Raw genomic sequence first — 26,310 nt, forward strand, 5'->3', positions numbered from 1 at the left:
AGAGAATTAGATAGCGAAGTTGGTGTATCTTACAGTAATTGCCCATTTATACTCTTTTCTAAAGGGGTCCCACCAGCACCTTGTGGAAGCCTTTCTCCTATCTGACCCTACTCATAGTCATGGCCAATTGCTTGAGGGGTGGGACTCTGACCCATTCCAGGTGAACCAAGTCTCTCCTTGAGAAGATGGAAGAAGAAAGTGAGAGTCTGAAGTCCTTAGCTATTGGGACAGAAAACTAAAGAATTATCACGGGTTTCCCTGATATAGAACATGTTGAAATGCACCCCAACATATGCATTTCTAGAAACGTCCAGACATATTCTGGACATATTCCAAAAATGTCCAGAAAAGATACTGCATAGAGAGAGATGAAGCCAGTTGGTAGACAGATAAGTGAAAATTAGACCATGGGAAAAGGTGAGAAGCCATGGGTTGCCTAAGGGCTAGGTCCCTTTAGCCGTGGCAGAACTATGTCTCCTATCTGTGGGATCCATGAGACATCTTTGACTCCAGGTGCCTTGAGTGCATTTCAATTTCTTGTAAGCATGGCCCAATACAAGTATGAAGGAAGTGGGAAGGGGTAAGTTTTTACTGTGAAAGAAAGGTAAAGAGATTACAATAAAAGTATAGGTTAGCAGAAAAGAAGTGATTTCTGAAACTTGAAGTTATAAAATATCAAAATCAAATATAAAACCTTCTCTATTTGCAACCATTTCACAAGAAGGGATCTTGAGAAATGATTATTCTTTCTGAATAAGCCCACACAGTTCATGTTTTTTACAGCATTTAGCATATTATTTACAGAGTGTCTCTCAAATTAGTAAAATAGAAGATTTTAGGTGGTTCATTACTTAGTGTTTTATATTTTAAATTTATTTTAACCTATATCAAAATGAAGGATAACTGCATGTTAACCTGTGAATTTACAGCCACTTAGGCTAAGGCTAAGGTTAAAAAGGTGAATCGTTTTAAAGTAGATTTAAAGAAAAATATTAACCCAATGGTATACCAAGATAGTGAAACTATTAAAGGTTTTATGCAAACATTGCAATTTAAGATATCTGGCTTTTTGATTGTTTACTTGTTTGTTTCAATAAATGGTTAATGAAGCCTCTTTTTCACTGTAATATCAGGTATGTTACAGTGCAACTTTTTTTTTTGACACAAGGTAAAATAAGATCCATGGGCCAAATCTAGCCTGCAGCCTATTTTGTAAATAAAGTTCTACTGGAAAACAGTCACACTCCTTTGTTTACATATAGTCTAAGGCTACTTTTACACTGTAACAACACAGTCAAATAGTTGTGACTGAGACCATATGGCTCAACAAGCTGAAAATTATTATCTGGCCCGTTAGGAAAAACATATTTTGCTGACCTTGACTTAAGGTAAAAAACAACCCAGTCGTAAATTACGTCTATCTTGGAACTTTTTTTTTATTATTGTACTTTAGGTTCTGGGGTACATGTACAGATCATGCAGGATTGTTGCATAGGTACATACATGGCAAGGCTGCCTTCATCCCCCCATCACCTATATCTGGTATTTTTCACCTCATTATCCCTCCCCACCCTCCTCACCCCCTGCTGTTCCTCCCCTAGCCTCCTCCAACTGACTGCAGTGTGTGATGCTCCCCTCCCTGTGTCCATGTGTTCTAATTATTCAACACCTGCCTATGAGTGATAACATTCAGTGTTTGGTTTTCTGTTCTTGTGTCAGTTTGCTGAGAATGATAGTTTCCAGATTCATCCATGTCCCTACGAAGGACACAAACTCATTGTTTTTTGTGGCTGCATAGTATTCCATGGTGTATATGTGCTACATTTTCTTTATCCAGTCTATCGTTGATGGACATTTGGGTTGGTTCCAGGTCTTTGCTATTGTTAACAGTGCCACAATGAACATGTGTGTGCATGTATCTTTATAATAGAACAATTTATAATTCTTTGTGTACCTTGGAACTTCTTACCACCTGCTAGAAAGTCATGGATTTAGCCTCTGTGTTCTAACTGGGAATCTAAAAGCTGTACTTACGGAGTCCTTAGAAGAGATACAGGCTCCTGTGGGACATGGGGTTTCTAAGCCAAGGTGGGCCCTGCCCACTGATGTGAATCTGTTCTCCTTGCAACTGAGCTGTTACTTGAGGGACTGCAGTCACCCCAAGGACTGCCACTGGGACTCTCACTGAGGAGGAGGACCCAAAGAGCCTGCAGGCATCTGATGCCCTTGGATCTGAGTGACAACTGTAGAACATTTGGATCTTCAGTGTTTGACTGCCTAAGAACAGCCCCTTGAGTGTGATAGTTTCTTTTATATACTTTGCTTATCATGTAAAAGGCACTTGTTTATGATGTTATAAACACTGAGTTTGACAGGTGGCTTCTGTATCTCCAAAGCATACCTTTAGGTCCTCTTGATCCATCAATTCCTGAAAATCCTGGGGGACCTGGAGAACCTGGCTCACCCTGACAGTTTAATGAAACAAAAGGCCTGAATCAGATTTCAAATACAAATGGCATATGCATGACATGATCCAGTTGTAATTTTCTATAACTAATTTGGTTTTTGTAATTTGCAGTGGTAATGAAAATTGAAATGCATTGCAGGCTTCCCACTGCATGTATCTAGTTTTTCAAAGTTGGTATAGCTCCTCCAGAATTAGAGTTCTCAATAGTATCTGGTAGCATCCCATTCTCTACACTTGGTTGTGAAACGGTAATTGGGTTTCTAATTTGAATTTTAAATTATAAATAAACAAGTTGATACTAAATAAAATAGTATTATAGGTCATAGCATATGAAAGACCTTAAAAATTCATTTCATTACAAAAGATGGATAGTGAGTTATACATTTTCCAGAAGTGTAATGTCGGGTACTACACGTATTCCACCTCCTGGATTCTTAAAGGGTATTTCACTCATGGTTGTGATGATTCAATACATTTAAAACAAACTCTGTGATATCTGAAACGGGAAGACCTTAAAGACAGTATTTAGGTGATTTTTTCAGGACAACTTTCATTCCAGTAGACCTGTGGTCATAAGGGAAGTCTTTATGGGGTTGTTTAAACCGGGTTGGGGATGTGGATTATGCGACCTGGTCCTCTATGTTACAAAGGAACAAGGCAGGAGCACTGGTCAGAAATGTCAGTTTCATTGTGGCCTTCTAGAAGGCTCCATTTTTTCCTTGGGCTACACCTCACATTCTAAAAGCCAGTGAAAAGGCAATGGTATACACTGGCAAATTATAGCTCCTTACGGACATACTAAGAGCCAAAATGTTTTATTAAGTCTTCCCTCACAAAGCAGTAGCCCCTTACCTGGTCACCTGGAAGTCCTGGAAAACCAATGAACCCTCTTAAACCAGTTGAGCCTGGACGACCTGGGGGTCCAGGAGGCCCTGGCTGACCTTTCCCACCAGGTTCCCCTCTGTGAAATCCAGGTGGTCCATATCTTCCTGGCTCTCCTCTTCTCCCTTGCATCCCGGGAGTTCCTTTATCACCTGAGGAAGTTGAAAGTGTTACAGGTCTCTTTGCTGAAGTTTTGTGCTAGGTAGTAGTTAAGCTGAGGGACTTGGTCCTACTTTTAGGAGACAAAGCCAAAGGTATTGAGAATTCTGATTCCTGCCCTCAGCTGCTTCCTGGCTTCAGTGACCTCACTGAGGGAAGAAGCTGCCTGGGAACACACTGGGAGGGAGCGTATAGGACAATTTGCTTCAACTGCTTATTTTACAAACGAGGAAGCACTTACCCAGAAAACTTAAAATATTTGTCCTGTAACAACTAGCTGAAAGAAGCCAAGATGAGCACTTCATGCAGACTAAGTCTGACCTTGGAAGAGCACGTAAATGGGGTTGTCAAAATCCTCACTCTGCCATGTTTCTGCAGACCAGCAGCATGGGCATCCAGGCACCTGTTAGAAAGGCAGGATCCCTGGCTGCCTCACAGGCTGCTGAATCAGAATGTGCATTTTAACAGGCTCTCCAGGTGATTGTTCATTGAAGTTTGACAGGCACTGGTTATAATGACTTAAACCATCATTGTGCTGTTCACTTCAGAACCAACTACCAAATCTGAAACCAGTATTTTATGTATAGCTCAGGTTAATCCTAGTTTAGAATATCCAAATCTAGGAATACACAGGATCTTCGGCTAAGTTTTAGCATGGAGAAGCAAAATATGTACCACAAGGTTTATTAGTGGTTATTTATATCTAAAAAATGGCCTTTTCTCACTGTGGCTCACACCTACAATCTAGCACTTTGGGAGGCCAAGGCAGGTGGATCACCTGAGGTCAGGAGTTCGAGATCAGCTTGGTCAACATGATGAAATCCCATCTCTACTAAAAATACAAAAATTAGCCAGGCACAGTGGTGTGTGCCTGTAATCCCAGCTACTCAGAAGGCTGAGGCAGGAGAATCGCTTGAACCTGGGAGGCAGAGGTTGCAGTGAGCCAAGATGGCACCATCGCACTCCAGCTTAGGTGATGAGAGTGAAACTCGGTCTCAAAAAAAAAGGCCTTTTTCTAATCTCAGCATTATTGAGGAAAGTTGCCTAACACACATGTGATCTGTAAAGATGTCAACTTATTTTATATGGTTAAAAACTCTAAATGTTTACCTCTTTCTCCTGGGAGTCCCTCATCTCCAGGAGATCCAGGTTCCCCAGGTTTTCCCTTTTTGGAAATGATAGCCATTTCTCCTTCATCTCCGGGAGGTCCTATGGCTCCTTTAGATATTAATTATGCAAGAGCAAAGTGAACAGGAACATCACGCACATAATTCATCCATTACCACACTTCACTCCCAGTTCACAAATTCCCACTTAACCTACAAAGCTGTGTTTATGTGGATCAGAAAATGTCACCATCGTTGGCTGATTTTCTAAAGAAAGGTCAGTTATGCTTTACATTCCTGACTCCACTTATCCAGCCACGTAGTCTGGTGTATGCTCGGGGAATGTTTGCCAAATTCAACCAAACTGCTCGGGGTCTTCACCGAGGTTAAGACAAATTTGAAAAGTTACAGTCTACAAAACAAAATGTTGTTTTATTCTACAAAATTTGAATTTGCCCATCTCATATTTCCAGTTCCATATCTCCTAGCCATCCTCTCTTACTTTCCTTATATTAAAAGAACAGATATTTATCTCAATGTGGCACTCCTCACATTGACTTCCGAAAGGTAAGAAGGGCATATTTAACTTCTGCCTGATTTCGTAAGCACTGCCCAGCTGTAGCAGTGTGCAGGCATGGGCTCCTACCAGCTTAACAAGTTCTAATTACCAAATCCTGCAAGCCAGTTGTCAAACCACTGCTAACTTCAAATCAGCTGTGGTGGGAGTATTTACACCATGGCACTCAGCAAACACTACAAACCACAGTGCTTTTTTTTTTTTAATTTCAAAGAACTGGTTTACTAGCCCATCACTGGGATTAGTCCAAATTTTAATTTTTAGTGGGATAAGTATATAGTAGCATAATAGCACAGCAAACGTCACTCATCTAAGTTGGCAAAGAGTGACCGAGTGATTCCCTGATTCTACATAAATAATTTACAAGCTAATAAAACAAAAAATTGTGGTAGCATCAATCAACTAAGAAGAAAAGGTAATTTTAATTCAATATGAGGCTACTTGCCCAAAAGGCTTTAAGGGCAAAAGTCCTTGTGTCTGAAAATTGTCAAGCATTTTTTTTTCTCAACATTGGAAAGGAAATATCTTCACCTATTGGTGCTGCAGGGCTAAGAAGTAAGAATAAACATTTAACAGGGATGGGGACATAATCTTTAAACCATTGGTCTCAAAACTCATTTTTCATAGTAAAGAAAACATTTTTCTTCTAATGAAGCTTGGGGAAACTCTATTCATGGCCCAGATGAAAGTGGACTCATGGTAGCTCTGAGGTTGGCAAACTGCAGCCCATGGGCCAAATCCCTTCTGCTGCCAGTTTTTACGGCCCATGAAATGTGAATGGTTTTTGCACATGTGAAATGTGTGAGGGGTAAAACTTAAAAACAAGGTCATATTTTGTGGTGTGAAAATTATATAAAATTCAAATGATAGTATCCATAAATACCATCTCATTGAAAATTTTATTTTACCTCTGTTTCTGTGTCATCTATGGCTGCTTCTAGGCTGTGGAAGCAGACTTGAGTCATTGTGACAGAGACTAGATGGTCTGCAAAGCCTGAAACTGTTACTATCAGGCTTTTCACAGGAAGAGCTTACCAACCTCTGTTCTAACTGAAACAAAAGCCCCCCTTCCCGAAAGGTGAGAAAGTTCTCTGAAACCTACAAGCTATAAATCAGTGCATTAAAAACCACTTGTTAATTTTTTTCAATTAATAGAGCAATTCATTTGCCATCTATATGTAGTAAGATTAAGAGGTAAAGAAAATAAATTTTGTTTAAATTTTGAAAACAAGCATCATAGAACTAAAAGGAAGAGGAATCCAACCTTCAGAAAAGTCCTGTTTTATTATTCAGAGATCACATTTCTAGGTTTGGATCAAATACTAGAAACCAATGCATGCTGCGTGGCTGTGTTTTATTTACCTTTGGCCCCTCTCACTCCCCGATCTCCAGGAAAGCCAGGCATGCCCTTCTCTCCAGGTTCTCCCTTTGTGCCAGGACATCCCTCTGCACCAGGCTTTCCTCTTTCTCCAGGAAAACCTGGGAAACCAGGCAGCCCCCGGGGTCCTGATGAAATGACAGCATAAAGTTTTAGGAAAACATTTGATTTTGTATTTATTTTTCCGGCAGTGGTGGGGTGTGCACAGAGTCTCACGCTGTCACCCAGGCTGGAGTGTAGTGGCATAATCTCGGCTCGCTGCAACCTCTGCCTCCCAAGTTCAAGTGATTCTCCTGCCTCAGCCTCCTAAGGAGCTGGGATTACTGGTGAGAGCCACCATACCTGGCTAATTTTTATATTTTTAGTACAGACGGAGTTTCCATGTTGGACAGGCTTATCTCAAACTCCTAGCCTCAAGTGATCCACCCAACTTGGCCTCCCAAAGTGCTGGGATTATAGGTGTGAGCTACCATGCCCAGCCCTAGGAAAACATTTTAAAGGCTAATATGATTCTTATATTTGTATTCCTTGTAGTTTATCTAAAGATGCAGACTCCTGCCTAACTCTGAGTTTGTATTCAAAGGAAACAACAGATATCAACCTCACTGCATTTAATAGCTAGGCTTAGCTGCGGAAGGAGGATCCTTGAGGCCAGGAGTTCAAGACAAGCCTGGGTAACATAGTGAGATCCTGTCTCTAAAATAAAATAAAATTTTATTTTATTATAGTCCTAATACTCAGGAAGCTGAAGTGGGAGGATCACTCGAGCCCAGGAGTTAGATGCTACAGTGAGCTATGATCCTGCCACTGCCCGCTAGCCTGGGCTACAGAGAAAGCCTGTCCTCAGTTTCCTATCAACAGACCTGAAGTGTGGCCCCTGTTATGTCTGAGTCCTCATCTCCTAATTGAGGGTGGGGATGAGAGTGGGGACCCCACCCAAAATGAAAACGCATCTGCCCCAATCCTAGGACTTTCTGTGCTATTCAGTCCTCTGAAGTGTTCATGAATTCTGTGGCCCTAACACCTTTAAACCCCTTTTCCCATTGACCAGCACAGAATCATTCTGCCACTGGAAATAATGATACAGAGGACAAGAGCCAGAGAGGCATCATCAAGAGAAGGACAAAGTCAGGCTAACAGTTAACTCTCTCTGTGTGGTCATCTGTCCAGGCTTCACCTGGCAGTGGATATCATGTTTCTAAGATGGGGGAACATACACAATAGAAAAGCACTGCCTACCCTTTGGACCGGGAGGACCACGTAGCCCGTCATCCCCAAAGGGACCTGGGATTCCTAGGAGCCCTGGGGGTCCATGTGCCCCAGGTCGTCCTGGGAGTCCAGGCAGACCCTTCATTCCAGCTGGTCCAGGAGGCCCCGCATCTCCCAGCTGTCCTTTCTCACCTGGAGCACCTAAGACAAACCACGGTGACCACAGTGTGTGAAGGCTGAACACTGGATTCACACCTGGCAGGAAAAGCATGCAGTAGCCTAAACAATGCATTAAACAGCAGTAGAACAATATTCGTTAGCTAAAATAACATAGCACCTTTCCATCAATCTAAGAATACATTTTTCTAGATGCTCTAAATAGAAGGGCAGACCACTTGAATAAATGTTTCCCAGTAGGGATGAATGAAGATTATAAAAATATTTGTAATGGAAACAGGGGGAAAGAACAAACATTGTATTTGTTATTTACTCTTGGTGGAGGGAAACTAACAGAAGAAAACTTTCCAGGTTTTTCCTGAAGCTCTACAGACGAGTGAACTTCAGTCAGAAGTCAGAGCCAATGTCTAGTATTATTGGTGCTAGAAACATGGCTATAGTGGCAAGTTTGCCTCAATCTTAAATTTTTCAACTGGGTATATTACTGCATTTGGATGGAAGCAATGGGATTCAAACAACAGTCAACAATGTGAATGGTGAAATGGAGATCATGTTGGAAACAGCCCCTGATGTGTCCTGAATGTGTCACTCCAAAACTCGAATGTTGAAAGTTAATCACCACTGTGATATAGCATTAAGAGGTGAAGACGTGGGGAGGTGATTAAGTCACAAGGGCAGAGCCCTCATGAAAAAGATTGGTGACCTTATTGAAGAGTTACAAAAGAGCCGTGTGCCCTGTCCCACTATGAGGACACAAGGAAGGCACACCAGATCTGCTGGCAGCTTGATCGTGGATTTCCAAGCCTCCTGAACCATAAGAAATCATTTCTGTCCTTTATAAATTGCCCAGTTTAAGGTATTTGGTAGAGCAGTGCAAATGTACTAAGACAGCCTCCCTGCACCTTGTGTTAGAAGACATTCCAGGGGTCTCTTGTGTTCCTACATCTTTCCAAGATGTATGGATATGCCAAGAATGCAAGGTCCTGATGCTCTTTACCCAGGAAATTTCTCAAGCCTGTGTTTGCAGCAAGCACCCTTGATAGACGATACAGTATTTTCCTCAATAGGAAAAGCAGGTTTTCTCACAGGCTGTTAGAAAGCAGTGGTTCCCTGGCTCAGGGCTCCTCTCATATAATGCAACCCACTGTGTGTGTGGCCAACTAACCCACTATGTTGCCCCAAGAGACTTGGGTGACACGGGGAAATGATGCAAACTAACATGAAACTCATGAGTAATAACGTCCTTTTTCTCTGACTCAGGACTCATGCTTCTGGCAGCATCCATAAAAGAGTATAAAGGGTGAGCTTATTAAATTGTAAGTAGGGTAAGCCCCAGACCCTTCACAGTTCTTGACACTTACCTGGACTACCCGGATCCCCAGGAAGTCCTGGTTGCCCTGGTATCCCTGGAGCACCTCTTTCACAGGAATGCCCAGGTGGACCTGGGACACCTGGAAACCCAGCATGTCCCTCTCTGCCTTTGGGACCTTTGAGACCTGGGAATCCAGGAATGCCAGCTGGCCCTGAAATAATACAATGCATCTGTGACATTCATAACATAAAACTATAGATGGCCCACGATGAATTGTTCATGCCTATCAATACTATAGGTAAACATTTTCATCCTTAATCATTGCTCAAATGGGTTAAGTCTCTGAAAGGATTTTCTTATCATAGATTAATGAGCACCTTATGAACAGAGAAACAATGCATTGCTAAGTGCGATACTTGATAAGGTTATGTGGACTGCAAAGTTGCCTATGCAAATAAGAAACCACTTGGTTCTTTGTAATTTTAATTAACCTCTAACTTTGCATCAGGCTTTACACCAAATCTCTATAATATTTAAAAACCCAGTTTGCACTGTATGAATTTGCATTTTATAAGAGATTTCATCACTTGCATTCTCAAATTTCTACTTACTGGAAAGACAGTGTCATAATCTTCAGAAAAAAACATCCCCCATAATTCCACACTAACCCCAAAATCCACTTCGTTTTCCTGTTTTGTGTTTTGGTTCATATGTTTACGTTTAAAAATAGTAATCACAGTGCACATTCAGTTCTTGGAGCACTTCCGATTGCATATTAATCTGCAAATGCTTTCCTTTTTTTTGCAGTCTTTACAAATATGATTTTAATTGCTAATGGCTGGATGACATTCCTTTGAGAGACAGAGTATGCATGTGTGTGTCTTTGTTCTTTCCAATTATCTCTCTACTGTAGAGAATACTACAAGAGCACTTTTGTATCTGTGCCCTTCTTGCACTGAACACTTCCTTTAGATATATTTTCACAAATGAGATAGTTGGATTACTGGGTCATTATTTTTATTGACTTACATCATCCTTCACCTGTTACTTTCCAATTAATTGTTTCTTTGTATGTGAAGATTTTTATTTACAAACTTCCATGCAAGCTCCTTGAGGGTGCTAACTCTCCTCCTCTCCTCCATGTGTCCTGTGCTAATGCACTCTAGTGGATGCCTAATAAACACTGGCCCACCCACTTTTAGAAGAGTTAAGATGTTGTTTGTAAACATCTGATCTGTGGTCCACATCTTAATCACCATCACCCAAGAGGCCCACTGAAGTTCAGAATGTGGGGCCCCATCCCAGAAATAATGAATCAGAATTCCTCAGACTGGGGTCCTGAAGACAATAATTTTAATGAACTGCCCCACCCCCACTTGGTTATTTTTAAGTATGTTAAAATCTGAAAAACTCCACTGGGGATCGTGAAGAATTCTTACTGATTTCAGAAAAGGATATGAATCAGTGTCCAGACCATCATCCCCTCCTGGGTTTGATACCCTGCTTGCCACCCCAACTGGAATGAAAGTCCCTCTATCCTGTCTCCTGTCCAAAGGCAGCTTGTCCTCCAGGCTCAGCTCATGCCCTGCTCTCTCACAGAGTGTTCCCAGATGCCAGCCCACAGCTCCAGCCTCTAAGCTGCTCTTCCTCTTAGGATCAGACCTGCCTGCCTTCCACCTGGCAACAGCTCCAAGCAGGTCACACAGTCCCCTGCTCTCAGCCTTCGCAAACGTACTAGCTGCGGAATTAAATTGAGTTGAAAAAAGTACAGTGAGCTGCCTTGCATTTGAAAACAACCAATAAAATGCAAAGGCAAGGCTGGAGATTCAGGTTATTTGGAATGTAACCAGCACCCCATACGAGGATAAACACCTAGGTAAACTGTTTATATTCAACACGTCTAAAGCAAGATAATCTAAACATTCTTCAGTGACCTGTTCCAAATCGGAGCCAGTTCCATGCACTGAAAGGAGAGCAAAGCCTTCATACCTTCAGCGCCTGGACATCCTGGATCGCCTCTGGGTCCCTTTATCCCTGGCACTCCTGAAAGACCCCTTTTTCCCGGGGGTCCCAGGTGACCAAATGCAGGGTCTCCCGGGATTCCTTTCTGACCATTCACTCCTGGTGACCCGGGAGGGCCTGGGGGCCCAATAGGGGAGGACCCCCTTTCCCCTCCAAAACCCGGATCTCCCATGTCACCACGGAAACCTATTTAACAAAAAATAGATATATTTTTAATGATAATGTGCAAGTAGAGAACCAATACATATAAGACTTACTTTGATAAAAATACATTTCTTAAAAACACAGGGGTACTTACTAAAATTAAGGGCTGTTTAACAGGTAATGTCGTTTTGCCACATTTTGTAGAGAGAGAAACTGCAACTTTTTGTTTCTTATAAGCCAATGATCTCCCCTAATTGCTTTCCTTCTCTGGCAAACATTCTGGCTGGGCTGAGTAGTTTCAATAACACAATAGACAAAGAATAGCTCATGCTTCAAGGTGGAAGGATCCTTGGCAACTTATAAAATTATCATAATCTGAAAGTTATCACAACATAGCTAAGGGTCTAATGTATCAAGAAACACCATTTCCCTATTACCTAGGGATCCCTGGACCATTTTCTTAGTGAAATCATTTATCTGTAGAAATGTTTTAAAATTCCTCATAGACATTCCCACAGCAGAAAACAAAACAAAACAAAAAAACTTCACTGACCAGGTGGACCTTGTATTTCCGATGTTCCTGCTGTGCCACGTCTGCCTTTATGCCCATCTGAACCGCTCCGCCCAGGGGCACCTTGGGGACCTGGAAATCCCTTTGGACCTAAACAATAATAACAAGAAAACACAGACTCAATAAAACAAAATCTAACATGAACAAAATGAGATGATTTTTTTAAAGTCTATGTTAAGTCCTTTTAGTCTATGTCTACTTTATAGAAGTAAGAATGTTGTCTATCCTGATTTACAAAATCATTTTATGAGTCATATGCTCCAAATAAATGTTTTCTAGAGAGTGATTTTGTTAAGGCACTTTCTCAGAAGCCTTCCTGTGAGGGATTCTTCCTGAAAGCCTTTGGTACTTGTTCCACCAACTATAGATGACTTTTTTTGGTATCTTCCCATCCTAGGTCTGAAACACAAATATGCAACCATCGTCTGTCCTTGTAGGGGTAAAGGATAGTGACCAGCGTCTATCTTGATAAGAAAGGACCAGATTAAAGGCCAAAATTTATTTCCCTGATTCTTACTGAATTTGCCCTTAAATGAAGTATAGGCAAAAAGTGCTTGCAAAAGTAATTGAAAATCTATTTTAAACTGTCTGTGATTTTCTACAAGGAGTTATCTCAGCTAAAATAACTTATAAATCATAAACTTCAATGGAGGTACAACTGTCAAATTAAAATCTGTGTATTCACTTCTCTAGAAGTTACAGCTGCTGAAAGTAATCAGACTTTTTGTATCCCCACCATGACCAGTAAAAATAAAAATGAATGTTCAATCAGTTAACCTGCAATTCTCCACTCTGCTGAAACAAAATTATATTTCCACTCTGGCCATTGCCTTGTGGTGGGTGGAGTGTACTTCCCTGCCCTTTTACCCAGGGCTTGGTCATGTGACTTGCTTTGGGCATTAGGAAATGAATGCAATCAGATGCAATCAGATGTGTGGAGGGAACCTTAAGCTGAGCCAGCCCCCTTGCAATTCTGCAATCACACGAGAAAAGCCTGACCTTGCAATGAGATGCATGTTGCAACCCCAAAACCTAACTTGGAGCTACACTCTAAGCCAACAAAGACCATCTTAGATCAGTTAAACCCAATCAACCTGTAGACTCATAAGATAGAAAATAAGTATTTGCTGTTGTAGCCCACTGAGATTTTGAAATTATTTACACATTATTGTCATGAAATCTGATGGCAGAAAGAGTGACAGAGTCAGGAGTCAGTTATCATTCATACTTGTAATTAATGGGTTGTGAACTCTAAAGAAATAAAGAGTTAGGCAAAATATCTTAGATTGATTTTGGATTTAATTCATCTAAAAATCAGCGATTGATTTGAATGAAGCTGTTGCATGAAAGGGCAAACAGGGACAGAGATATTCAGGCATTTTTTTCAAATGTTTCTGATCAGATGTTGGAAAGTAAAACTTATAATAAAATTTTTAAAGGATCATTTTTTACTCGAGGCACAGGAAAGGAAAGGAGACACAGTTAAAACTTTCAAGGGGCAGACATTTTAACTGATATGTGAGCAAATCAAGGTAAATCTTGTTGCATAAAGATTTGAAAAGCCCCTCCAGAGTGTTCTCAAACCAGCAGACTAGAGGCCCAACTACGAATTACTACAAATGCTCTTTTCCCCATCCACGGTCCCTCAAAACTTTGGAAATGTTCTAACTAGTTGTCTAAGGATTCACTATTGGTTTCTCCCTCTTGCTGGTTCTTTTACTCCGGGAAGTATATAAGACAGTAACTTCTCATTGATACTACCTGGAGGTCCATCAAAACCTGGAGGACCTGGCCTCCCGGGGTAGGTTACGTTGCAAGAAACTGTGTCACCTGCAATGAGAAAAGAAAAGCAGCATTCACATAACTGATAGCTCAAGGCACTGTGAGACTGTCTCAATGACAACTTGTGCACGATATTTTTCTGTATAGTGTATGTAGAAGTCAAAGAAAAAGAAGACTCCCAAGGATCATAAGATCACTTAAGCGGCTCTCACACAGAATTTGTAGGTTTTTCCTGGAATCTGAATTTCAACTGTCAGAGGAGTTATAAACATAAAGAAAAAAAGAAATATATTGATTCTAAAAAGCGTAAGTTTCAACAACCTAGAAAAAATAAGGTAGATGATAATAATGTAATGGAGATGTATTAGGTGGGTAATAGATAATAATAATGTAATGGAGATCTATTACATGTATATCTAATACAATGAGAAGCTTTGATAATCATAAAATAGCAGCAGGTGTTTAGATCTGGTTCTTACTATGAACACGGGGGAATTGTGCAGATGTAGAGGTTGGGCTAGATGTGAGTCATAGCGACCAATTATTGAGGGCCAGGTGCTTCAAACATATTGTCTCATTTTTCTAATGACTCTGCACTAGTTAGCATCATCCCCCATGTTAAAGAAACGTTTAAAGAAACATAAAAAGCAATTCAGGGTATGAACAAAACATATGAGAGATAGATATCATCAATAAGACACCAAAGTTTGGGCCTGTCAGTCCCTCTCTCCCACAATGGAATGTTTCTCTTTTATAATAGAAATTACGTCTTGTAATATATTTCTTTATATGCTCTCAGATCAAAGATATATGAGATGAATGAAAATGACATTAGATTTTTTTGGGGGTTCTAGACTATGAATTTATACCTTATCAAATACCAACGTACTTGCTTTCCTTTCTATGTTGTCAAAACAATAACTAAGGATATTACTTTATTCTAAAACTTCACAATTAGCAATGTAACTCAAGATATATATATGTATAATAAAAGAAAAAACTTAAACCTTTTTTTGGCACCTCCTTAAGAGTTTTCAGCTATAATCCTGAAAGTCATTTTATTGTTTGAAATTCACATAACTGTAACACATACTTAAAATACCTTCTTTTTTCTCACTAGAATGCCAACAAATGGTTTTTCATGGACAATGATATTTTAAATGACATACTAGTTTTTAAAAGTTAAAATATATAGTATTATCTCAAAAGACTATACAAAATAATTGTATACTTTGAGTATGCATATATAATATATACATATATGCAATTTTAATATAGTCAGATTGAGTTCATACTAAGAAAGAAGGAAAAGCAGTTTTGGTATGTCAGATAAATAAAACAACATAGATATTTTAGCATCTTAAGGATTTATTTTAAATATTGATTGTGTTGTAATGCTTTTATTTAACAAGGCCCAAGGTTTGAACAGTGCCTGGATGAAATTTTACTTAGTTATTATGCCATAGCTATAATAACTTTGCCAAGAAAAGACTCATTTTAGCTTCTGTGATTTCATGTGACATTCTACCACAAAAAGATTCAAAATTTCTTTCTGGGTAAAAATATCATAAATAAATTTAAAAATCAATTCAGGGTATGAACAAAAAATGTCTCTAGACAGATATTATCAAGAAAAAACAATCAAAATTCTGACAAATAATAGACATTCTGAAGGAATTACAAAATGCAGTGGAAAGTTTTAACAATAGACTAGAACAAGTAGAAGAAAGAATTTCAGAGCTCAAAGACAAGGCTTTTGAATTAATCCAATAAGACAAAAATAAAGAAGAAAATAAATGAACAAGTTTTTAAGACATACGGTATTACGTAAAACAGCCAAACCTAAGAATAATTGGTGTTCCAGAGGGAGAAAACAAAAGAACTAATTTGAAGGAATAATTGAGGAAAACTTCCCTGGCCTGACTATGGATCTAGATATCCAAAGCCAAGAAGCTTAAAGAACACTTGAAAAATTCATTGCAAAAAGATCTTCACCAAGCCATGTAGCTATCAGGCTATCTCAAATCAAAATGAAGGCAATAATTCTAAAAGTAGTGAGACAAAAGCATCAGGAAACTTGTAAATGAAAACTTATCAGACTTACAACAGACTTCTCAGCAAAAATCTTACAAGCCCAAAGGAATTGGATCCGATCATCAACCTCCTTAAACAGAACAACTGTCAGCCAAGAATTTCATATCCCACAAAACTAAGTTTCATAAATGAAGGAGAAATAAAGTTATTTTCAGACAAGAAAATGCTGAGGAAATTTGTCACTACCAAACATGTACTACGAGAAATGCTAAAAGGAGTTCTAAACCTTGAAACAAACGCCTGATATCTGCCAAAATAGAACCTCTTGAAAGTTTAGAACTCACAGAGCCTATAACACAATAAAAAGAAAACTATCTGGGTAACAACATGATAAAGAGAACAGTACCTCACATCTCAATATTCATGTTATGTTGAGTATAAATGCTCCACTGAAAAGATACAGGATGGCAAAATGGATAAAGCACCACAATCTAAATATCCACTGTCTTTAAGAGACTCACCTAACACAGAAGGATTCATATAAACTCAAGGTAAAAGGGTAGGAAAATGTATTCCATGAAAATAGAAACCAAAAGCAAGCAGGGATAGCTGTTCTTATATCAGAAAAAAACAGACTTCAAAATAACAACAGTAAAAACGAAAAGACAAAGATGGTCACTAAATAATAATAAAACAATCGATTCAACAAGAAGATACTACAATCCTAAATTTATATGCACCAAACACTGGAGCTTTTAGATTCATAAAACAATTACTACTAGATCTAAGAAATGAGATAGATAGCAAAACCATAATAGTGTGAGACTTCAATACACCACTGGCAGCACTAGACAGATCTTCATGACAGAAAGTCAACAGAGAAACAATGGATGTAAGTGACATAGTAAAACAAATTGTCTTAACCGACACTTACAGAACATTCTACCCAAGAGCTCCAGAATATACATTCCTCTCAGAAGCATGGAACATTTTCCAAGACAGACCATATGATAGGCCACAAAATAAGTCTCAAAAAAATTTTAAAAATTGAAATTGTATCAAGTATCTTATCAGACCATAGTGGAATAAAACCACAAATCAACTCCAAAAGGAATCTTCAAAATTATACACATACATGGAAATCAAATAATCTGCTCCTGAATATCTGGGTTAATAATGAAATCAGGATGGAAATTTAAAAATTACTTGAATTGAATGATAATAGTGACACAAGTTATCAAAATTTCTGGAATGCAGTAAAAGCAGTGCTAAGAGGAAAGTTTATAGTGTTAAATGCCTACATCAAAGAGTCTGAAAGAGCACACATTGACAACCTAAAGTCACACCTCAAGGAACTAGAGAAACAAAAAATACACTAAACTTAAAGCTAGAAGAAATGAAATAACAAAGATCAGAAAGAACCAAATGAAATTCATACAAAAATAAATACAAAAGGTGAATGATTAAAAAGCTGATTCCTTTAAAAAAAAATAAACAAAATCAATAGACCATTAGCTAGATTAAACAAGAAAAGAAGAGAGAAGATCCAAATAAGCTCAATTAGAAATGAAACTGGAGATATTACAAGCAATACCACAGGAATACAAAAGACCATTCAAGACTACTATGGATACCTTTATGCACACAAACTAGAAAACCTATAGTATATGCACAAATTCCTGGAAATGTACAACCCTACTGGATTAAATCAGGAAGAAATAGAAACCTCAAACTAATCAATAACAAGTAGTGAGACTGAATCAGTAATTTTTAAATTTCCAACAAAGATACCCCAGGATCAAATGGATTTATAGCTGAATTCTACCTACACATTCAAAGAAAAGAATTGGTACAAATCCTACTGAAACTATTCCAAAAGATTGATAAAGAAGGCATCCTCCCTAAATCATTCTATGAGGCTAGTATCACCTTGATACCAAAAACAGGAAAAGAACACACACACACAAACACACACACACACACACAACAGACCAATTTCCTTGATAAACATAGATGCAAAAATCTTCAACAAAATACTAGCTAAATGAATTGAACAGCATATCAGAAGGATAATTCATCATAAGCAAATGGGTTTCATCCCAGGGATGCAGGAATGCTTTAACATATGCAAGTTAATGAATGGGATCCATCACATAAACATAATTAAAAACAAAAACCATATGATTATCTCAATAGATGCAGAAAAAGCATTTGACAAAATCTAACATCCCTTTACTACAAAAACTCACAACAAACTAGGCATAGAAGGGACCTACCTCAAAATAATAAAAACTATATATGACAAACCCACAGATAACATCATGCTGAATGGGAAAAAGTTGAAAGCATTCACCCTGAGAACAGGGACAAGACAAAGATGCCCACTTTCACCACTCCTATTCAACATAGTTCTAAAAGTACTAGCCAGAGCAATTAGGCAAGAGAAATAAATAAACAGCATCAAAATTGAAAAAAAAGAAGTCAAACTATCACTGTTTGCAGATAATATGATTGTACACCTACAAAATCCTAAGGACTCTTCAAAAAGACTCTTAGATTTGGTAAACCAATTCAGTAAAGTCTCAGGTTATTGTACACAAATCAGTAGAACTGGCATACACCAACAATCAAGTTGAGAATCAAATCAAGAACTCAATTTCTTTTAAAACAGCTGCAAAAAATAAAATAAAATACCTAATAATATACTTAACCAAGGAGGTGAAAGTGCTCAAAAAGAAGAACTACAAAACACTGTTGAAAGAAATCATAGATGACACAAACAAATGGAAACACATCCAATGTTCATGAATTGGGATAATCAATATTGTGAAAATGACCATACTGCCAAAAGTAATCTACAGATTCAATGTAATTCTTATCAAAATATGATCATTTTTCATAGAATTAGGAAAAACAATCCTAAAATTCATATTGAACCAAAAAGAGCCTGAATAGACAAAGCAATTAGAAAAATTACAGCAAAAAGAACAAATTTGGAGACATCACATTACTGAACTTCAAATTATACTACAAGGCTACAGTTACCAAAATAGCACAGTACTAGTGTAAAAGTAGGCACACAAACCAATGGAATAGCATAGAGAATCCAGAAACAAAGCCAAATACATACAGCTAACTGATCTTCAACAAAGCATACAAAAACAATACACTGGGGGATGGACACCCTATTTAATTAACGGTGGTAGGAAAACTGGCAAGCTACATGTATTAAAAGAATAAAACTGGATTCCTATCTCTATACAAAAATCAACTCAAGATGGATCAAAGACTTAAATATAAGATCTGAAACTATAAAAATTCTAGAAGACAACATCAGAAAAACTCTTGCAAACATTGGCCTAGGCAAAGAATTCATGAATGAGACCCCAAAAGCAAATGAAAGAAAAACTAAATAAATAAATGGGACCCAATTAAACTAAGAGGCTTCTGCACAGTAAAATAAATAAATTGAATAAAAAGAAACCCACAGAATGGGAGAAACTATTTGCAAACTATGCATCCAACAAAGGACCAGTATCTGGAATCTAAAAAGAACTCAAACCCCCAAGAAAAAAGCAATAGTCCCATTAATAATGGGGGAAAGGACATTAATAGACATTTCTCAAAGGAAGATATGCAAACAGCCAACAAACATGAAAAAATGCTCAACATCACTAATCATTAGGGAAATGCAAATTAAAACTGCAATGAGATACCACCTTACTCCTGCAAAAATGGCCATTATATAAAGGCAAAAAACAACAGATGTTGGCATGGATGTGGAGAAAAGGAAACACTTATACAATGCTGATGGGAATGTAAATTAGTACAACCTCTGTAGAAAGTAAGTATAGCAATTCCCTAAAGAGCTAAAAGTAGACCCACCATTCGACCCAGCAATCCCACTACTGGGTATCTTCCCAAAGGAAGAGAAGTCATTATATGAAAAAGACACTTACACACGTATGTTTATAGCAGCACAATTTACAACTGCAAAAATGTGGCACCAATCTAAGTGCTCATTGACTAATGAGTAGAAAACAAATGTGGTATACAAAACTCATGGAATACTATTCAACCATTAAAAGGAACAAAATAATGGCTTTTGCAGCAACTTAGATGGAGCTGGAGGTCATAATTCTAAGTGAAGTAACACAGGAGTAGAAAACCAAAAACTGTATGTTCTCACTTACAAGTGGGAGTTAAGTGAGGAGTATGCAAAGGCATAAGACTGATATAATGGTCTGCAGAGACCCAGTAGGAGGAGGGTGTCCCAAGACTAAACCAGGAAGACATCAAATCCCTGAATAGACAAATATCAAATTCTAAAATTGAGACAATAATTAATAGGCTACCAAGCAAAATAAGTCCAGGACCAGATGGATTCACAGCCGAAGTCTACCAGAGGTACAAAGGGGAGCTGGTATCATTACTTCTGAAACTATTCTAAACAATAGAAAAAGAACTCCTTCCCAACTCATTTTATGAGGTCAGCATCATCCTGATACCAAAACCTGGCAGAGACACAACATAAAAAAAATTTCAAGCCAATGTCCCTGATGAACTTCAATGTGAAAATCCTTGATAATACACTGGCAAACCGAATCCAGCAGCACATCAAAAAGCTTATCCACCACAATCAAGTTGGCTTCATCCCAGGGATGCAAGGCTGGTTCAATATATGCAAACCAATAAACATAATCCATCACATAAACAGAAGCAATGACAAAAACCATGATTACTTTAACAGAGGCAGAACTGGTCTTTGATAAAATTCAACATTCCTTTCTGCTAAAAACTCTCAATAAACTAGGTAATAATGGAACATATCTCAAAATAATAAAAGCTATTTATGACAAACCCATAGCCAGTATCATACTGAATGGGAAAAAGCTGGAAGCATTCCCTCTGAAAACCAGCACAAGACAAGTATCCCCTCTCTCACCACTCCTATTCATCATAGTATTAGAAGTTCTGGCCAGGGCAATCAGGCAAGAGAAAGAAATAGAGGATATTCAAATAGGAAGAGAGGAAGTCAGATTGTCTCTGTTTGCAGATGTCGTGATTGTATATTTAGAAAGTCTTATCATCTCAGACCAAAGACTCCTTAAGCTAACATGCAACTTCAGCAAAGTCTCAGGATACAAAATAAAATGTGCAAAAATCACAAGCATTTCTATACACCAACAATAAACAATCAGTTCACAATGGCTACAAAGAGAATAAAATACCTAAGAATACAACTTACAAGGGATGTGAAGGACCTCTTCAAGGAGAACTACAAACCACTGCTCAAGGAAATAAGAGAGGACACATACAGTGCAAAAATATTCTATGCTCATGGATAGGAAGAATCTAATACTGTGAAAAGGGCCATACTGCCCAAAGTAATTTATAGATTCAATACTATCCCTATCAAGCTACCATTGACTTTCTTTACAGAATTGGAAAAAACTACTTTAAATTTCCTATGGAACCAAAGAGCGAGCATGTATAGCTAAGATAACCCTAAGCAAAAAAGAACAAAGCTGGAGGCATCATACTACCTCACTTCAAACTATACTACAAGGCTACAGTAACCAAAACAGCATGGTACTGATACCAAAACAGATGTACAGATCAATGGAACAGAACAGAGACCTCAGAAATAACACCACACATCTACAACCATTCGATCTTTGACAAACCTGACAAAAACAAGCAATGGCAAAAAGATGCCCTATTTAATTAATGGTGCTGGGGAAACTGGCTATTCATATATGGAAAACAGAAACTGGACCCCTTCCTTACACCTTATACAAAAATTAACTCAAGATAGATTAAGGACTTAAATGTAAAACCCAAAACCATAAAAATCCTGAAAGAAAACCTAGGCAATACCATTCAGGACATAGGCAGGGGCAAAGACTTTATGATGAAAACACCAAAAGCAATTGCAACAGAAGCCAAAATTGACAAATAGGGTCTAATCAAATTAAAGAGCTTCTGCACAGGAAAAGAAACTGTCATCAGAATGAACAGGCAATCTAAAGAATGGGAAAAAAATTTTGCCATCTACCCATCTGACAAAGGGCTAATATCCAGAATCTTTAAGGAACTTAATAAATTTACAAGAAAATAACCAACCCCATCAAAAAGTGTGTGAAGGATATGAACAGACAATTCTCAAAAGAAGACATTTACATGGCCAACAAACATGGAAAAAAGCTCATCATCACTGGTCATTAGAGAAATGCAACTCAAAACCATAATGAAAAACCATCTCACGCCAGTTAGAATGGTGATCATTAAAAAGTCAGGAAACAACAGATGCTGAAGAGGATGTGGAGAAATGGGAATGTTTTAATGCTGTTGGTGGGAGTGTACATTAGTTCAACCATTGTGGGAGACAGTGTGGTGATTCCTCAAGGATCTAAAATCAGAAATACCATTCGACCCCACAACCCTATTACTGGGTATATACCCAAAGGATTATAACTTATTCTACTATAAAGACACATGCACACATATGTTTATTGCAGAACTGTTTACAATAGCAAAGACTTGGAATCAACCCAAATGCCCATCAGTGATAGACTGGATAAAGAAAATGTGGCACATATACACCATGGAATACTATGCAGCCATAAAAGAGAAGGAATTTATGTCACTTGCAGGGATGTGAATGAAGCTGGAAGCCATCATTTTCAGCAAACTCACACAGGGACATAAAACCAAACATCGCATGTTGTCACTCAAAAGTAGGAGTTGAACAATGAGAACATACGAATACAGAGAGGGGAACATCACACACTGGGGTCTGTCAGGGGCTGGGGAAAAGGGGAGGGAGAGCATTAGGACAAATACCTAATGCATGCAGGGCTTAAAACCTAGATAATGGGTTGATAGGTGCAGCAAATCACCATGGCACATATATACCTATGTAACAAACCCACACGTTTTGCATATGTATCTCAGAACTTAAAGTAAAATAAAATTTAAAAAAGGAAAAAGAAAAACACTTGAATACTGAAAAGAGAAAAAGTGAGAGGGTGGAGAAGGGTCTAGGGATAAAGAAAACTACACATTAAGTAAAATGTATGCTTCTCAGATGATGGGTACACTAAAATCTCAGAATTTACCACTATATAATTCTTCCATGTAAGAAAAAAAAAAACACTTGTACCCCAGAGCTATTGAAATAAATAATTTTTTTAAAAATTACCTTTCTGACCCTTCAAGCCATCAGGGCCCCTCACACCTGGGCGGCCTGGAACTCCTGGGTGGCCTCGCTCTCCTGGTGGACCAGGAAATCCCAGACCTGGGGGCCCCACAGGTCCTGCTTTGCCCGGAGGTCCCAGAGGTCCAGGAAATCCTTTACCACCTGGGGTCGCATCTTCATGATCGCCCTGGGAATGTTGTCATGAGTCAATCACCAACCATTGAAAGTCCATGAACTCAAAGCAGTCATTATAGGTTATAGAAACACATGCGAAAGTCCATAATTTCAGGAGACAGTTACTCTGTAGCAAATGTAATTTTAAAATAATTAACTTAGATACTTCTTATTTTAAATATATATTTAATGTATATTATATAAATATACATATGAATATCTATCTATATATATATATTGAGAGAGAGAGAGAGAGATGGAATGTCTCTCTGTCACCCAGGCTGGAGTGCAGTGGTGCTATCTCTGCTCACTGCAGTCTCTGCCTCCTGAGTTAAAGCAATTCTCCTGCCTCAGCCTCCTGAGCAGCTGGGATTACAGGCAGCTGCCACCTCGCCTGGCTAATTTTTGTATTTTTTGTAGAGACTGGGTTTCACCATGTTGGCCAGTCTGGTCTCGCACTCCTGACCTCAAGTGATCCACCCTCCTTGGCCTCCCAAAGGTGTCAGCCATTATGTCTGGCCAAAAAACAAATTTTACATCTTTATATACATATATATGATATGAACATTTGTGTTATGCCTCAAATACTAGAAACAATGTGCGTGATATGCCTTAAACACAGAATAAGAGATTTTATGTCAAACCACTCTCTAATATCATATGTCATAAAATATAGAAATAAGTAGATCAAGGGAGGTGGTGAGATTACAAATTGAATACATTCTTGTGTATTTGAAATTGTTTTCCTGCATTCTCTTGAGAAGATACATAGATAGACTCCATCATCCCCCACCCATTTGGGTAAAAGCCTAACAAGTCCTTCTCCCTCCTGTGTGAGAATTTGACTTTTGGTTAACTGTCTAATTCTGTTCCTCTGATAAAAATTAGATTGTCAACTACATTCCTAGGCAGTGTTGCTTTTAGCAAAATCAATCCCCAGTTGCAAAATTTGCATCTATCTGGAAGAACTCTGGGGAGCCTGCATCAGGGATTCCCTCACTGGTAGTCCCTGGTGGGGTCCTCAAAAGCTGTGCAGTGGATAACAGCTCCCATGGGGAAGGAAGCTTTCAAGTCAGGGCTCCCTTCGTGTCTGCCATATGTGGGTCTCATCCCTTCTTGCACCCCAACTAATTGAACAGCTGCAATGACTTTCAAATGCAAGGAATATCTGATACTGTCCTGCTGGTATTTTGAGGGACCTTTTATCCTTCTAAATGGCATGGTCTCAAATGCGGTCTACAGTAGTCATGGATCTGGATTGTTTTCATGAATCTGGGAAGACCTCAGTGGACATTGTAGAAATTCCTCTACCAGTTTGATCTATATAGAACACTCATCAATTAGATGAGTACATTATGACAATGTCCACTCAGGGACAATGATTTCTAAGTAGTTCCTTAAGGGGAAGAATTAAAAAAGCAGAGATTACCAAGCCTAAAGCAGAGATCATTCGCATACTTGTAACCAGGAGAAAGGTCAGCAAGCTATAAACACCGTCTAAGCCAATTTCCAGGCTTCTCTCTCTTAGTCGTTTGTATTCTGTCTGAAGGGGTTCCTGTAGAATCAGGACATGGTCTTTCCCTATGGCAGCACTCTCAATGGCTTCCCATCATATATGGCAGGCAGCACAGTTTGGTGGAAATAGCACGCACTTTGAAAAGACAGGCAAGTTTCCACTTCTATTTTGCCTACTTGAGTATCAGATGCTAAGCCTCCATTTTCTTACCGTAAAATTGAAAAGGTATTGCTTTACAGAAGATTGCTGTTATGAGGAAAACATCTGGCCTGGTTTATATGACATTGTAAGCATTCAAAACTACTGCATATATTTAAGATATTTTAAGTTTCTAAGCATTGGATCATCTCATTTTCTTATGTCTTTAATTACCTACACATGATGTCCACCAAAAGCACGTTTGAAAAATGCAGCAGTATCCTTTATCAGTGAGATTTTTCCATCAGCCAATGCCTTGACTCTGTGGATTTGCATGAGTTCACCCTTTCATGCTCACTACTTTCCCCATGTGCATCTTCTCTGGGAAACAGAACGGATGCTAAGCATCAGGACCCGAGCTCCATCCTCTACCCGACAGAGTTGACTGAATACACCTAAAATCAGTGGGAGCCTTCTAAGATACAAGTTTCTTTCTCAGGAGAAAGTAAACACCACGAGAATAATACAAAGATCAAGGACGAAAGTCTTGCTAGGACTGAACTGCCAGTGAGGATTTTATACCATTTCCAATACCATTTATAACAATCATCTTTTGGTGTCAGGGTGCCAAAGGTGATTCTAATTTGTGGCATGTTGATATTTTCCTGAATTTCAGCTTGGCTCACAGAGAAAGGGGAAATAGTTGCTTGTATGACCATATAAGAAAGTTAAATTCCAACAAGAGAAGAATTATACATACTGGGGGTCCTGGATCCCCTTTTTCTCCAGCACGTCCATCCTGACCATGTAATCCCAGCTGCCCTGGAAATCCTGGGGGCCCATCAGGACCTCTTTCTCCTTTGTCCCCTGGAATAGAGGCCAAAACATATTCAAGCTCTTAACAGCAGGAGTAAAGTAGGATAGAGAGGACGAAAGAAAAGAAACGAAATGAAAAGAAAAGAAAGTGACTTTGACTCTGGGTTGGTATAGTTTTCTGAGTATCTCAATTGCCCAAGTCACTTAAAACATGCCAAAGCCAGAGAGAAGAATGGCAATTGCTAGAACCATTGAATCTCTTTACCTGGGAAATGCTCCTTTTCCCATCCCAACAAGGAGCTGGTATGCAAAGGTGCCAATTACAGAATCTTCCCTACCTGTGTGAAGCTAAACACAACACTCTATCCCTGATCATGGGGAAGGGGGAATGGTTCGTGACGGGGCACTTGCCTTAAGCTAATCAATCCTTTCTGCAATTATTCTTCTATTTGGAGCTGACAAAGTGGAACTCCCTCCATCTCTAGATGTAAGAACTTGGAACTGCCTGGGGATATGAAAATCAGTCTGATGGGAGAAAATATAGATGGTGCAATGTGAGATGAAAGATGCAGGGACAGCCTCTTGATGCCACTGAAGCCTGGATCTGGTTGTCCCAATGCAAACCTGTGATGGCTAATATTAAGT

At 38.8% G+C, this 26,310-nt stretch overlaps 1 protein-coding gene across 1 annotated transcript in view; it reads right to left on the reverse strand.

Moving 5' to 3' along the window:
* COL4A4 (collagen type IV alpha 4 chain) overlaps positions 1-26,310 on the reverse strand; it is a gene marked incomplete at its 5' end in the record, with an annotated part of 142,599 nt that overhangs the window by 49,813 nt on the left and 66,476 nt on the right. The window contains 11 exons of the mRNA XM_054258166.2: positions 2,402-2,465; positions 3,320-3,501; positions 4,619-4,726; positions 6,554-6,697; positions 7,809-7,979; positions 9,317-9,478; positions 11,257-11,475; positions 11,987-12,094; positions 13,766-13,834; positions 23,025-23,208; positions 25,610-25,716. Of these exons, the coding sequence (XP_054114141.2) occupies positions 2,402-2,465; positions 3,320-3,501; positions 4,619-4,726; positions 6,554-6,697; positions 7,809-7,979; positions 9,317-9,478; positions 11,257-11,475; positions 11,987-12,094; positions 13,766-13,834; positions 23,025-23,208; positions 25,610-25,716 (1,518 nt within the window). The remainder of the gene's footprint in view (positions 1-2,401; positions 2,466-3,319; positions 3,502-4,618; positions 4,727-6,553; positions 6,698-7,808; positions 7,980-9,316; positions 9,479-11,256; positions 11,476-11,986; positions 12,095-13,765; positions 13,835-23,024; positions 23,209-25,609; positions 25,717-26,310) is intronic.

The sequence above is a fragment of the Callithrix jacchus genome, chromosome 6 (genome assembly GCF_049354715.1).
Source record: "Callithrix jacchus isolate 240 chromosome 6, calJac240_pri, whole genome shotgun sequence".
NCBI lineage: Eukaryota > Metazoa > Chordata > Mammalia > Primates > Cebidae > Callithrix > Callithrix jacchus.